This window comes from Cricetulus griseus, chromosome 4, assembly GCF_003668045.3.
Source record: "Cricetulus griseus strain 17A/GY chromosome 4, alternate assembly CriGri-PICRH-1.0, whole genome shotgun sequence".
NCBI classification, from domain to species: Eukaryota; Metazoa; Chordata; class Mammalia; order Rodentia; family Cricetidae; genus Cricetulus; species Cricetulus griseus.
Genome location: NC_048597.1, coordinates 19,390,828 through 19,407,396, shown reverse-complemented (window position 1 = coordinate 19,407,396; position 16,569 = coordinate 19,390,828). Strand labels below are relative to the sequence as shown.

General features: G+C 40.6%; 1 protein-coding gene across 1 annotated transcript; it reads right to left on the bottom strand.

Moving 5' to 3' along the window:
- Nucleotides 1-1,371: 1,371 nt before the first annotated feature.
- Hspa13 (heat shock protein family A (Hsp70) member 13) lies at nucleotides 1,372-11,533 on the bottom strand. The gene is made up of 5 exons (XM_027412406.2): nucleotides 11,407-11,533; nucleotides 9,609-9,949; nucleotides 7,296-7,509; nucleotides 5,892-6,059; nucleotides 1,372-4,605 (listed from the first exon to the last, which is right to left on the bottom strand). Exons 1-5 carry the CDS (start codon nucleotides 11,429-11,431, stop codon nucleotides 3,938-3,940), a joined length of 1,416 nt encoding a protein of 471 aa, XP_027268207.1. The 5' UTR covers nucleotides 11,432-11,533; the 3' UTR covers nucleotides 1,372-3,937.
- Nucleotides 11,534-16,569: the final 5,036 nt, after the last annotated feature.

The window sequence follows — 16,569 nt, the reverse complement described above, 5'->3', positions numbered from 1 at the left end:
GGAACTGCTTAGGAAGGATTAGGAGGTGTGACCTTGTTGAAGGTGTGTCACTAGGAGAAGGCTTTGTTTTCACGACACGACACATGCCAGGCCCAGTTTCATTTTTCTCTCTGCCTCCATCTTCTGGATCAGATATAAGCTCTCAGCACTAAGCTGACCTACCTGCCACCATACTCCCCACCAAAATGATCATAGACAAATGCTCTCTCTGAAACTGTAAAAAAGCCCCGATTGATTTTTTTTGTTTGTTTGTTTGTTAAATAAGCTGACTTGGTCATGGCGTCTTTTCACAGCAACACAACAGTCATGAAGACAGAAATTGGTACCAGGGAGTGGCATAGTGCTGTGAAAGGCCTATCCATGCTGCTTGATGGCAAAATGTAGACCTTGGAGCTTTTGATTAGGGAAGTGAGTGAATGTCACGAGTGGGGCTTAGTGGACCAAGTATGAACTTTGAAGACAGTAGTGCCAAGAGCAATGTAGACTATGGAGGACAAGTTCAAGTGGTCTCAGAGGGCAATAATATTAGTAATTGATTCTTGTGATATTTTGGCAAAGAATGTGGCTGCTTTCTGCCAGAGGCTAAATTGAAGAGGTTTAGATTAAAATCATTGGCAGAGGAGAATTCTATACAGCCTTGTAGTGACAGTGCCACTTGGTCATTAGTGATTACTCTTCTGCAGATCTATATATGAAAAAAGGAAGCTAGACAAAGAGAAATAGAAAATGTAGTTTGAGGAGACAAAGAGCACCAGAGAATGTAGTGGTGTAGCCAAGTCCTGTGCTCAAGGAGATCAGAAGTTAAATGGACGGCCTGATGCTAAATGGAATAAAGGGAGTGATATACCCTCACACAAGAACCTACACAGCTAAACTTCCAATTTGTGAAAAGCAAAACTTATTCAACAAAGGAAACCATCTAAATGCCAAAGCTTATGTAAATATATCATGGAAAGGGCCAGGTTTCAGCACAAGCAAGCATTAAACTTACTATGCTTCTTTCCCTCAGTAATGGTAACTCTATACAAAGACTTTTAATTCTTTCTCTTTTGCTTTTTCTCTTTCTCTGTTATTTTTTGCCATTTATTATTTTTGCCTGCATGCATGGCCGAGCACTTCATATAAACAGTGCCCTTGGAGGGTGTCAGATCCCTTGGGACTAGAGTTACAGAAGGAAGTCAGAGGAGGGTGTCTGAGTCTCTGAAACAAAAGCTATAGGAGGTTGAGAGCCACTAGGCAGTGCTGGGAATTGAAAGAGGGTCTTCTGCAAGAGCAACAAGTGTTCTAAGTCACTAAGCTATACATTCACGTCCCAGGGGCTTGGTTTTAAGACACAAAGAAATGAATTTCTGAATTAAGACAAGAAACAAATTTTTGTCCAAAAGATCGACATAAACTTTATTAGAAAATTATGAAGTATTAACTGTCAACAGAAAGATTACAGTTGGGTGGGGGTGGTATGCAGATTAGCTGTGTGGATTAAGTCAGCGTTCCACTCCACTAGTTAGAAGCAACAGCTTATTCACCAGAGTTCCAAAGAAAATGCTCATAGAAGAACTAGCTCTTCTAAATTAGAAATATGTGGAAAATAAGAAGACATATAGGATGCAGGAAGATGTGACACTGCTGGAATTAGACCACTTGTTAAAAAGCCTGTACACATCGCATCAGCTCTATCTTTTTCTGGATGTATATACATTAAAAATATACTTCACCCCAGTCGTGGGTGGAAAATAAACAATTTAAAAACAAAACTGCAAAATGGTATGTGTTTACAGCAAAATATGAATCACCTGTACACACATATTTAAGAGGCACAATCTGTTCTATACAGTAACTGTCATATTGAGTTCATATTATACACAGTGGTATCTGTTGTTAGTGGTTTGAGTGAAAACACACTACCAAACATGGATTCAAAATAAATTACTTATTATTTAGTATTTTTAAAGTCACATATTTAAAAAGAAAAAAACAGTAGCCAACTGTACAACTAAAAGGCTCATTTTATAGTAAATGAATTCAGATGTCAACAAATGGTCCCAGTCAGGATGCACTTGTACCTTTTAAATAAACTATATCAATGTCAAGATTAGATAACATATGATTGAAGAGAAATTACTTCATTTTTTTTAACATTGCAACTACACTAGAGGATGGTAACTACTTTCCCCAACAATACTATCCTATTTTTTTTTCACAAAAATTATTTACCTTCCCATTTTAGTATTATTTATCTGCTCTATTCTGCAAATTGTTCCTGCTCATGTCTTGAGTTCCATTAAATATCTGAGACATTCAAGTTTACTGTTTATACCCCTCAGTGGCTTACGTGAAAGTGGAAAAAGCATGTGGAAACTGTAGGATAACTTGAACACTTGAGTCTCAAACATGTTCACACAGATACTTTCAACCTAAAATCCAGACTCACAGTCTTGAATATTTTCAGAATGCTGTTAAGGGCTTGTCTTTGGCATTTTCTCTATTAGCTCTAAAGTAAAGCACAGCATTTTATGTTTTTCTGTGTACCTAATACACACTTTTGGTGCAAAAAATGATTGTTATTTAACAGAAACTTCACTACTGAGTAATACTTTTCTTTATAAAGCTGAAAATAAAAAACAAAAAACAAAAACAAAAACAAACAAACAAAAAAACACCTTTCAGCATTACACTCCAGAAAGCTAAAGTGCTTGGCCTTGTTGAAATTTTCTTAGTTTTCTTCTTTAGTTATTACAACACTGATAAACAGTTTATATTTTGTATTAATAAGATAGCCAGGATACAATTCTTCTGTATTGATATATATCTTCCAATAACATGGCCGATACAAAGTCAAACTACAGTATATTTTTCACTGGTCCCCATGGTCATCTGCCTTGCTTTTTCTCTCCTCCCCTCACTACCTTTCTTCTCTCTCTCTCTCCCTCTTTCACTTTTTACTTGAGACAGGGACATGGTCTCAGTAAGTTGCCCAGACTGGCCTAGAACTTCCTGGGTAGCCCAGCCAGGCCTTGAACTTGGTGTGAGCACATTGCCTCCGTTTCCAGAGTAATTGTATTATATTCTTGCACTTCTAGGTTTGGCTCTGGGAAAAAAACGAAACAAAACACAACCAAATACAAATAAATGCTACAATGTTTGATCCATGCAAAGATCCTGGGTAGCAAAATCTGAGGGAGTAATGCAGCTTTATTGTGACACTAACATGTTGAAAAGGCAGTTGATAACTTCCTACTGCTTTCTTACCAAGAAGAACTGGGAAAATACTAGCAGAGAATGACACATTGAATATAAAGGAACTATAATATAAACCAGGAATTTCTACTAGCTGGCAAGAAAGAGCTGAATAAATCTGTAGCTATTTTAGGAAGAAAATTTGGTCTATTAAAGACAGTAATATCTATAAATTAAGAGAATATAACCAATTAAAAGTGAATTTTTGAAAGTACAATTTATATGGCAGTTGATGAACACTATCTATGCAGTTTAATAATACTGCTACCTCCCAGCCAATGTAAATACCTGACATCAACAGTCCTTCAAGTATAAACCAAATTAAGTTACATGTGATAACCAAGTAAAGAATTATCAGTCCCTACCAATAAAATTCAGTAAAAAGTGGGGGGCTTATTGTTGGCACTATTTACTGCTTCCAGAATAGTAAGTGCAAATGGTAACCTACTTCCAGAATCCAGAGAAGCGTCGAACCTCAACTCTGTGACTTTAGAAATACTATGAGAGTTCTCCAAACATAAACATGACCCATCTGGTCATATTCAATTCTAAAATGAAACATTATGTAAAAGATTCCTGTCTAAATGTCCTCAGGCTCATGTGTGAACAATCTCATGTACTTCTTTTCCGGAGGAGCCTTCACAATGGAGAGCATCAAAATCACTAGACAAGGTCACAGTTAGCAGCACTCCCTCAGAGGTCAGTTGAAATTGGTTTTCTGTAAGTGCTTATTGGGAATTTCTAAAGCACTGACTTGGAGAGGCCAAGAGCCTCCATCAATCCCTGCCTGGATGGCCACTCCTGTCACCACTGCCAGGTCAGGGTCTACAGATGTGTTGGGATCCTTTCCAAAGAACTCTTGAATGACTTGGCGGATTCGAGGAATCCGAGTAGAGCCCCCAACTAGAACCACCTCGTCAATTTCCGTCTTGTCTAGGTGGCCTTCTTTTAATACTTGCTGGATGGGCACAAGTATTTTCTGAAAGAGATCTTCATTGATGGAATCAAAGAGCTTTCGTGATACTTCTGTCTCAAATAACACCTGCCGTTCCCCACTCTTGCTGTTAGAAGGGCCAGGTCTAAACACCCTGTTCACATGATGACCATCCCCTGGGCTAAGCTGGTCTTTTGGCAGATTAGAGTCATCTTTCTGAGGTGTCTGGCTGTTCTTTTCCTCGACAGTGAGTAAAACTGACACATGGGCAGACTGATGAAGCGTCAAATTTAATTTGACCATTTCCACAGCTTGTCTTAATCTATGGATTTCCTCTTTCCTCGAAGGGAGAAAGCCATAGGTTTGATAGATCTGTTTATATAAATACTGAAGCAGCCTCTGATTGAAGTCTTGTCCTCCAAGTTTGTTGTTTCCTAAAAGAACAATTAAAAACTTTGTTATACATATATGTACACACACACACACACACACACACACACACACACTCTCAATGTTAACATATTTTAAGAATAACAAATCATGTAAATACATTAAAATTTTATTAAAGTAAGTATCAACCAAAAAGAACTATGCCAAAATCATTCATTTTAACCTAAATGGCAAGGGGAGATGGCTATCTAGTTCTACTTATTCTAAAAACATTTTTATCTCAACTCTTACTGTATCTATTTTATTGTGTACAATTGATAAATAGTGCCAGCGAAGGTTAGAAATTCTAAATGATGTAAAAGGAAGTATCTTAATGACATCAAATAATTTTTGACAACAAGGAGAATAAAGTCATAGACTGCCTTGTTGTGCATCTATTTGAAACACCAATTGTCATTACTCTCAACAGAAAAAAAGGAATTTTATGATTAACAGGTACCAATAACCATACATTTTACCAATTGTTAACGATTAAAAGCATAATAGAAATAGTTCTATAGGAAAGAAAAAACATACTATAAACTCAAAGTATGTACCTTGGCTCTAAAATAAGTCTGGTTGGTGAAAGAAGGAACTTTGAGAGCCCATCCCACATGGAGGGATGCTCTCTCAGCCTGGACACAGGGGGGAGGGCCTAGGCCCTGCCCAGGATATGATAAACTTTGGGGAACCCCCATGGAGGGCGGAGGGCCTTACCCTCCCTGGGGAGCAGAGGGGGGAGAGGTGGGGAGTTGGTGGAGGTATGGGTGGAGGGGAGGGAGAGGGAGAAGGGATTGACATGTGAAGCAAGCTTCCTTCTAATTTGAACTAATAAAAATAAAATAAAATAAAAAAAGAGTGAAAAACATGTATGTGCGAACAATTATACAATTCAATCTAAACAACCTAATATTTTTAACCTAAAAGGCACAAAGCAAAAATCTTGAAAAGAGACTTAAAGTGAAAGATCTTATTTCTTCAGTGACCTTAAAATTGCATTTATTAGGACATTTACTTTATGAAGCATAAAATAGATGAAATTGTCTGAAACTCAAAGTTTTCTTTTTTACTGTTCCCTTCACCATCACAAGAAAGCCCTGAAGGAACTTCCTTATCTGACTTATTGGAAGTCTAGCCATTTTATTTTGACAATTAACTGTGATCTGTACATAGACTGAAGCAACACTATATAGAAAATCACAAAATATTCTGAAGACCAAACCAACATGCTGCATGCTAGGCTTATTAAGAGACACATGCTTGAACCTCTGTGATTCTGTTTCTTTCTTACCAGACATTGCTCGGGTTAGAAACATCCCTCCTTGTTTATTCAGTAATGACACATCAAGCGTTCCTCCACCCAAGTCTATGACCAACACATAGAAGACGTCAACCTTGTGGAGACCATAGGCCATAGCTGCTGCTGTTGGTTCGTTTATCACTCTCAAGATCTTCAGTCCTGAAAGACCAGGAGAGGAAACCTTTCTATTCAACTCATAATAACAATATGTTTGTTTCTTCTTAAACATCAACTTCACCAAGCAGTGACAAAAGCCACGGGAAAAATCCAGTGGTATGCAAACAGAAGATCTCAGTGGCGTAGTTCAAATCATTCTTAAAGAGTACAACATTCAAAAAAGAAGAGCCCAAGCTTAGTAAAATCTCTTCCAGCCTTTTCTAATATTGATAGCATACCTGGAACTATAGAGTTGTGCAAGTGTGATAAGCTCATCTTGTGACAAAGATCACATTACCTTGATTAACATTTCTGCTTTGACCTAACTCCACATATAAAGTGGTTCTGTATGGCCCTACACTTCAGAAGCCACATCAACATTTCAAACTCTGAAGAATTCCACAAAAGGTCATACTGCCCTTCCCTTTAGCTATCTACCACTCTGCTCTGGTCATGTACAGGGACCTATAGTCAGAGACTCAAGTGTCACTCTTCCAATGAGGCATACCGGATCATTCTACATGGCACCCCTATGCTCTTCCATGCATGTTACATTCTCTTAAAGTTTACATCAGTAGCTTTGAACAAGAGGGATTTATCCCCATGAAGTGAATGGAATGAACGAGGACACTGCTGATTGCCTTCCACTGGTGGCGGGAACAGAGACTATTATTGAGGAGGTAAGGATAAGTATAAGAAGTTCCCATAGTAAATGTTATATTTCATGCCTATTCTATGCTTCTAGCTAGTTAGAAACAACGACCACAAATACAGGATGTGTGGACAGTGTTACATTCTTTTCATATTGGAAAGTCTGGGAACACATTCACCTTAGCAACAAAGAGATCATATCTTTCAACAGAATATACAAGTACTCATGTTCTCTTCCAGTCTTTTTCAGATGCCTGATTAGCTTAATTTTTTTTTTCTTTTTTACATTTTTTGAGGATGTGTGTGCCCTGGAGGACTAAACACAGGCCCAGTCTTATCCACTGTAGAGAAGTAATCTACCAGAAAGCTACATTCCTATCCCCAGTCTGCTTGTTTTCCCCTAGTAAACATTTAATATTATACTACAGAGTTCATAATTATTTGCAAATTCATATAAACAGACAGCTAATTCATCTGTCATGGCTTATATGCCTATAGTTGATTTACAAAATGGCAATTCTTGCTGCAGAAGGTTTTTGGCCTAATAAAATCCTGAGAAAAATGCACATCAGTCAAAGGTGCTATTACCGGCAAGGTTGGCAGCTTGAATTGTTGAATTTCTCTGTTTTAGGTCAAATTCTGCTGGTACAGAAATGACAGCATTGGCAACTGGCATTCCAAGGTATTCCTCTGCCATTTTCTTCAGTTTTAGCAGCAATCGAGAGCCAACATATTCCGGAGAAACGATGATGGTTTCATTACTTGTTACAGAAAACTCAGCCATTCCATTTTTGTGTAAAACCTGTGATCAGATTTGAAAAGCAACACTGTAATGACATGCATGTATACACATATATGCATTTGCTTTCAAACATACATGTTGGATTTATTCAACAAAAACCTTTATAAAGTAATACAATCCACTCTAATTTATCCAGTGCATTTTTCCAGATTAGAGTTTACCGAATGTGATGCTTTAAAATTTATAAAATTAATCCATGTGATGGTTTTCAGTAATGACAAAATGAACGTCAAGAATTTAACAGGAACCTAGGAGACTGTCACTCCATACTTATTGGGAGCTGTATGTCTCAAGACCTTCAGTGGATACCTTTTCACTTAGACAAAGCACTTTACAGCTCCTCATCAACATATTCAAACAGCCATTATCACTAATATTACACCTTGGGCCCACTATTTAGGAACATAATCCCAACAAAAGCATTGCAATGCCAGAACCCCGGATGACCACCGTGGCCACTAGTGAATAAAGGCCAAACAAATATGCCATGAATGGCTGATGACACACAATGTGGGTAAGAACGAGAAGCGCAAGCGCGGAGAAAGACTTCATCATGCTCCTCTCAAACATTTACAGATTGGTTATTTCAGGGATATTGCACTTCATATTCTTAGCTGGTCACTGCACACAGGGAAGTAAAACCAGGGGAAAGAAAACTAGAAAATCACAAGGAGGCAAGGACTTATTCAGCAAGCTGTGATGGTAACAAAACTGTTTAGGGAGTCTAATCCATTTACAAAACCATTTAATAACTTGGGTAAAATTCCCACATAGGATAAAAAAGCAAAATTAAATGTTTTAAGAGAAATCTCTGAAACATAAATACATAAAAGCATTAAGATGGAAAATAAATAAAAAAAGATGAAACTAGTGAACCAATGGAAAAGATGACAGTTCCTACTGATGCCATAAGAATCAAAGCCACTCTTCTAAAACTGAGATTTCATGAATGCCTAATACTTTGACAAGAAACAAGAAATTTTGCATCATAAAGATGATAAAGAGAAAACAATAATAAAAACACATTACAAAGGTATTTTATTGTCATTAAGGAAAAGTGAAACAAGTCAAAATAGGATAAAAAAGAAGACATGCATCACTAAGTAAAATACAAACACAGGAGGCAGGGGCAGGCAGATCTCTGGGAGTTTTAAGGCAGACAAGTAACAAATTGAGACCCTACTTCAAAAACAAAAACCAACAACACAACAAACAAACAAAATACCACTCAATATAACTTTGCTAGAAAGCAAAGGTATGGCATTTAATACAAAAATTCCATTTTTTATTTGTGGATTTGCAAACAAAATAAACTGGCATGGTGGCACAGGCCTCTGATCATAAGAGGCTGAAGCTTTCAGATTTAGCAACAAACTGGGCTCTGTAGCAAGACCTACCTCAATAAGGAAATCAAATCATACTATCTACTGAAGATACAGATACTCAATAAAAAATAATGGTAAGACCATGTAGCCTTTCTGGTGTACAATTATAGAATATGAATAAAATTCCTTAAACGCACACACACAAATAATATATATATTATATATATATATATATATTATATGTATATTTGAATACTTATAGAACTTCCAAAGTTAGTGTCATACCAGGAAAGTAAAGTAAGATAATATAAGAGACACTGATGAGATAGATCAATTACATAAGAAAATAGTAGTTTCCCAGTCATTATTGATAGTGAGGCACACTATTTAATGCCTGTGACATACTGTTTCATTTCACATATGTCAGAAAACACCAAAAACTAGTGTGAAAATGCTATATGTATACAAATATGTACAAACATAGAAAATATCTACTCATAGCATATGAGGTTTCATTGTCTTTCCTAAAGACAATGAAAGAACTAATTGGATATTAGGAGGATGGTAGAATAGGCACACAGCAAGGCTCATTTCCTTGACCAGGAAGTCACTGAATTGATTCACCCTGCAGCTTCTGTGAAATTTCTCAGTGAGAGACTCTAAGTTCCTCTTAGATAAATCCAGTTGAGATACAAGGATATACAGGTGAAGACAAAGCATTCATTAATTGAAATCATGTAATAAACTGACACAGACTTTAGATGAATCTCCTACCTTAAATGGATATCTGCCAATTTCAGCCTCCAGCTCTTCGGGGGTGAAAATCTTCCCTATGAATCTTTTAGCATCATATATTGTGTTTTGAGGGTTTGAATCTGCCAGCTCTAGGCTTTCGTATCCCACGTACACATCACCATCCGTAAAGGACACCATGCTGGGTATGCTGAGATGCCCGTTTTCATCTGGAATCACCTTTACTTTCCCTGTTCCAGGAAAAAACACACCAACGGAACAATAGGTGGTACCCAGGTCAATGCCAATCACTTTTGGAGTAGGCAATGGTAAATACTGTTGTGCCAAGTAGCCAGCCAGCAGGAGAGTCAAAACAGCTGAACCTGAAAACAGACCAAGTAAAAGACACATCTTTACCAAGCCACCACTAAACACTGTTCCCATAGCAACATATCGTTAATAACACTACTGCAACAAATATTTCACTTTATAGGATTAATGACTAATTCTTTTAGACACTAAGCATTTCATATTCCAATGGGATACAATTAAAAATAAAGACAAGAAAATCAATCAAATGCCCTTGCCACTGTGGTTTTTTTTTTTGTAATTCGCTATATGAAAATAAAGGAATAAAATATAAAGATAGTTCAGTAATAATTATGCTGCTGCCCAGTGGAAGCATCACAAATGTAAAGCAAAAGCTGGCTCAATCCACTTTTCTTGAACTATAGATATTTAGACTGGTAGCTGAATTCCTAACCAGTTTTATCTATGTTACCAAAATGAAATTCCATTATGAAGTTCTCACGGCAAAAGCTTTGTTACTGTAAGGTTAATAACCTCTTTGATTATCGTCTTTACCCATTCAAAAGAATGAAATAATTTGGATGCACCGAGTTTTAAAATTGCTTAGGTATTACTGTTACCTCCTAACAGAGCCCAATGAGTGTTTTTGCATATTGAAGTATGAATTAAGGGCATACTTCTCAAAGAGGTAGTAGCTACAGAAGTATGCAAGTGCTAACCCTGATGGCAACAACATGGAAATGTCTCCTGAAGACAAGTTTGTCCGCCACTGTATTCCACAGCAGGAAGCAGAGAGGCCCAGCAAATACCAATTCAAGAAAAAAAAAAAAAAAAAAAAAAAAGATCACATGCAAACGTCATGCCTACTGTACCCCCAAAGCGAATAAAGACACCGCTCTGAATTCAGAATTAATGTCTGCGTTAATCCACCTGTTCCCACTCAGACTGATGCTAAGAAACCAGCATGTCCAGTCCGTAGTGCTGCTGGCAATTGCGGGGTTCCAATCAACGCCTGGCTCACAGTAGCTCAGCCTACCCACTTGTCTCTTCCAACCTACAGACAAATCTTCAAAGCCTTTCATCACCACTAGCAAGGGGATGCAATTCCCAATCGCTGAGTTCGAAGGGGACTCCGGCTACACAGCGCAGGGGGGACCAGAAGGCCCTCCTCCCAATTCGGCATCCCAGGCGTCTGCATCTCGAGACCCCCTCTCTTTCTCCACACCGGGTTCTCGCCCCCTGCACGGACAGCCGAATCCAGCTACTAACTCGAGACCGTGGCTTTGGCGCAGGACTCACCATGCCTGGGGCCGCGTCCCCCAGACGTGCGGCTGCGGACGGGACCCCCCGGAGGCCTCCTCCATCAGCCGGACCCCGGCCCCGGCGCCCCGCCCCGCCCCCACCAGCTCCAAACAGCCTCAGCCACCTCGGCAGGTCCCCTTCGGCGGCGTGACAGCCAACCCCTGCCCACGCAGACCTCCTCCAACCACCCCGTCGACTGCCACAGCCCCAGGGACCCCGGGCTACCCACCTAGGATCGTCATCTCTCCGGCCATCAGTCCCGCCGAACAAGCTAAGAGATGACTGTACCGACGGGAGGCACCGCCCCCCTAGCCGCCGGCCCTCCCGCGGCCTCCTGGGAAATGTAGTCCGTCGGCTCCGAGGCAGCGGCAGGAACTGCGTCTCTCTCCGCATCAGGGACTTCATTTACCATGAGGCCGCGGGGTGGGAGGCCTCTCAGGCCCGTGAGGAAACAGTCGGCCTCCCCACTTACGAAGGCCCAGCAAACCAGGCTTCGCTGAGGGAGCCGCCTCCGGGAAAGGTCAGAGTTTGTCATTTCATCAAACCCGAAACGCTGCGGCGGCGAGCCCACTGGCTTTAAAACAGTCCCGGTAGCCCCCGCCTCGCCGCGTTGCATGGTGGGAGTTGCAGTTCTGGACTGACCAAAGCTGGCAAGCAGGGAAGAGAAGCAAAGGTCTGAGGTGGGTTGCCTTGCCAGCCTGGCGCGGGATTCAAACGTCTGTTTTCCCGTTCCGCCTCCGCTTGCGGTTCATTCCTTTGCTGGGAATCAAGATTCCAGATAGAGTTCTGGTGAGGCCTCCAAGGTCCTCTTAGCATTCCCAGGAGAGGCTCCGTGGTGGTGCAGTCCTCCAGGAGACCTGTCTGGTGTACCTACCTGCTCCTGGCACAGCCCTGTGACTCTTAAATGCACTTATTGTTGTTGTTGGCAGTAAATTAATTCAAGTGGTCTTCAGGAATGAGGCTTATCCGAGACTGCAAGGACACATTTTTTAAAATTTAATATCAACAGTCAAATATGCTATTGAAAACAATTATGACATAATAAACCCTACTTTTTAAAATATGTCATAAATGGCCAGAATTGTCTTCCTGGTCAGGTCCTATCATATGTGACTAGCATATTAATTACCTTTCCCGGTGCTGCTATGAAATGCATTATCAAAGGAATTATTTTGGCTGAAAGTTCAAGGGTACAGTTCACCATAGTGAGGAAGTCACTGTAGCAGGATCTTTAGCCAGCTGTTCACATTGCATCCAGGGTCAGGAAGCAGAGAGAGGAAATGCAGGCGTTTTTCTCTTTTTTTATTCTGCCTTGGACCCACTGGATACAATAGCACTATCCGTAGTTAGGTTAGAACTACTCTCTCAATTAACCGAGTCAGACACCCCCTCACAAACATATCCATAAGTTTGAGGTTGAAAGAGCAACCTCAACTATTGAGGTTACTTGTGGTTTTCGTGTATAAAACCTGATTTTCTTCTCACTGCCTAACATTTCATATACTCTAATGAATCTCTAAAAATGATTTCGCCGTTAATATTGGGAAAGTTCATGAACACTTAAGGTCCTAGAGGCTTAAATCTGCTTCTCTGCCTTAAATGAAACTCAAGAAGTTCCACTTGACAACAGGTCAACTCTACTAGCTGTGGGAATAAACCTTTGTTGGCTTTCCACTTGTGTAAAATCTCATGTTTATCTCTCTATTGTCTGTCTAGCTATCTTCCTGCTTTATCATATATTGGTCTGTCTATCTATCATGTATGTATGTATGTATGTATGTATGATCTAGATAGATATCACACACATATAATGGTTTTAAATCTGAAATATGGCTACAGATCCATTGTAATACACTCTAATGAATCTCTTAGATTTTGTGTTTTTAATTTTATTATGTGAAATATGAAACACATGAACATATAAGTACTATTCACCAAAATTGTTATGAAGAAAGGATAATTCAGACATCCAATTGATAATTTCTATGGGAAATGATAATTTTGACAAGTATTATTGAACAGTTAGTGTGCTTAGCACATGGGTTGTCACTAGTAGCAATAAAGGAGAGAGTGAAGGTAAACACTAGATATTTAATTTTGTGGTGTGTGTGTGTGGTATTGATAGTGTGATCAGTAGGAAGAGACAGAATTGGAGAGACCCTATGTAATTTTACCTTGAAGAGACGTTCCAGTGTTTGAGAAGCTTTTTTGGAAATGTGAGAGTTATATAAATTGATGGAAATTAAGAAGTAGCCAGGTGGAAGTAGTTCAGATAATGGTGACCTAGTTACCAACAACTTGGAAGCAGATCATTAGATTCCCAAACAATGGGACCAATATCAGTAGGGATCGGGCACTGGCACCAGACTCTAGACATTGCAATTCCCTCTGCTCACCACACAGTCATTTGAAAGAGAAATGTCTCCAATTGGCTCATGTAATTAGACATTTGGTACCTAGTTGGTAGTGTTATTAGGGAGGTTAGGGAAGTTTTAGGGTACAGAGATTTTTTGGAGGCAGTCCATCACTGGAGAGCAGGCTTCCAAAGTTTCTAGCTTGGAAGGCTCTCATTTCAAGCAGACAGCAACAAATCAAACTCCTTACTAAACTAAGAGACCTAGACACTCAACTTTCCAACCTAACTTCCCTCTCCTTGGATTCCTGCAAACCCATTAATAAAACAAAACAAAAGGCAAAACCCTCAAAATCACTCTTAGTGCTTCGGCTTTAACTTCATAGCAGTAATCAAATCCCTCACCCGTCAACGGATGCCTCCTCCGGGGAGTAGGACTCGGGAGATGATAACCCTGACACTCCTGCCCCCTCAGGAGGAGAAACACAACTCCCTGATAACCCCCTATTGGATATACCCCTTTAGACTTAAAATTTCTTGAAAAACCTAAATCGGCAGTCTCCAATTACGGTCCCACTTTCACTCTTGCCCTTCTTGAAAATATTACAGAGGCATGGCTCACTCCTAATAGATGACATCAACTAGCCAGAGCAATCCTAAATGGAGGCGACTTTGTCTTATGGAAATCAGTTCACCGAGCTGGCTAAAGATATGGCTGGAAAAAATTCTACTGGTGCTGAGTCCTGTACTTGGACAGCTGATGAGATCCTTGGCAACCCCTGTTATGACACCCTTGAGGCACAAATCACCTTCTCCACAGGCCTCCTCGAGCAAATCAGACAGGGAGGTTTAGGAGTCTGGTGCAAACCCCTCCCCCAGGGCATCACCACAGGATCCCTTACAAAGATCATCCAAGATCCTGACCAGCCCTATAGTTCTTTCATGAGCTGTATCTCAGAGACCATTGAACGCCGTTTTGGTACACCTGAGCCAGATAATCCTTTTATTAAACAACTTGCTTTCAAAAATGCCAATCCCGCTTGTCAAGATATTCTTAAACATCACTGTAAGGAATCCCTTTCCACATATGTGCGCCTTTGCGAAGGAGCAGGCACTAGTCATGTGATAGGCTTGTCAATTGGTGCAGCTTTATAAAAGGCTGTCCAGGCCCAAATTAAAAACAACAGACACAGTCTTGGACACCATTTTACATGATGGCCACTGCTCCCCCTGGACCCCAGGACCCGGTCCCTCTCCTTCATGCAGAAAAAAATCTCTTGGATCTCATCAGGACCTGTCTGGGTCCACCAGTGGCCTCTCACCCAAGAGAAACTTGCCTCAGCCACCCAGCTAGTGCAGGAGCTATTAACCTCCGGCAAGATTACCCCCTCCACCTCTCCCTGGAACACACCCATCTTTGTAATTAAATAGAAATGGGGAAAATAGGGCTCCTTCAAGACCTCCATGCTGTCAACAAAGTCATGTTACCCATGGGCGTTCTTCAACCTTGCTGCCGTTTCACACAATTACCATAAAGTCATCATTGACTTAAAAGATTGCTTCTTTACCATTCTGCTCCACAATGATGACTGTGCGTACTTTGCCCTTAGCCTCCCACAAATTAGTTTCCAAGGGCCTATGACAACGGTTTCAATGGTTTGTCCTTCCACAAGGTATGGCAAACAGCCCTACCCTTGCCCAAAAGTTCGTTGCACAGGCCATCCAGCCTGTACGCTCAAATGGCCACAAGCCTACATCCTCCACTATATGGATGATATCCTCTTGGCTTGCCCCTCTAGAGAAGAAAGCCTCCTCTGTTACAAACCTCCCTCACTAAGTTCAACCTTGTCTTTGCCCCTGAAAAAATTCAAGCACAAGCCAGTTACCATTCATGGGATATGAACTTAGAAACCAACATATCTTGACCCCCAAAATACAAATACACCTCTTCCTCCCTTAAGAACCTTCATGGCCTTCAACAATTTTTGGACAACCTCCAATTCATCCGCCCCTACCTCCAGGTCCTTCCAGATAGTCTAAAACCCCTCACGGATCTATTTAAAGGTGACCCTCATCCCTTCTCCCCACATATCTTAACTCCCTTAGCCCTACAAGCAGTCGCAGCCATTGACAAGGCCATCTCCCATCAAACAACCTTTCAGATTTACACTGCCTTGCCTCTCCATCTCGTTGTCTGTGCCACCTCCAACAATCCTATAGGAATATTTTTGGCAAAAGGACCCCACTAATGTCCTAAAAAGGCACCCCCTACTTTGGGTGACACTGCCCCTATCCTCAAGCAAGGTAATTTCGCCTTATCCAGAGCTTGTCACCCTCCTCATTACCAATGGCTGCAAACAGTCCAAACAATACTTTGGCAAAGCCCCCAAGCTCCTTGTTGTTCCTTACACCATAGAGCAGGTAAACTCTCTCTTGTACACCTCCGATGACTGGGCCATATGCTGCCTCTCCTTCACGGGACAGATTGATAATCATTACCCTGATGATCCCCTCATTCAATTACTCAAATTCACCCTGTTGTTTTCCCAAAACAAACTTCCCTCACACCCCTCCCTACACCACTTACAGTCTTTTCTGATGGGTCCTCCTCCTGGATATCAGGCCTGGTGATCAGTAACCACACTCATTCCTTCCACACGCTCTGTACTTCTGTCTAATTGGTAGAGCTTTTTGCTAGAAAACAAGCCTTTCCCATGCTCTGCAATACCCCCTTCAAGTTGTATACGGATAGTGCCTATGTTACAAAATCCATCCCTCATCTTGAAACAGCCCCTTTTATCAAACCTACTTCCAATGCCTCCTCCCTATTCCTATAGATTCAAGCTTTAATAAGACAAACAGATGTCCCATTTTTTATTGGGCACCTACGTGCTCATACAATCCAGGATCCCTAAGCCATGGAAATAACAAAGCAGACCTTGCGACTCGCCTACCCATACAAACCGAAACTAAAATGATTTTCCCAATATTACCTAATCTCCCTCTGCTTGAAGCCACTAACACTGCCCATGCTCTCCA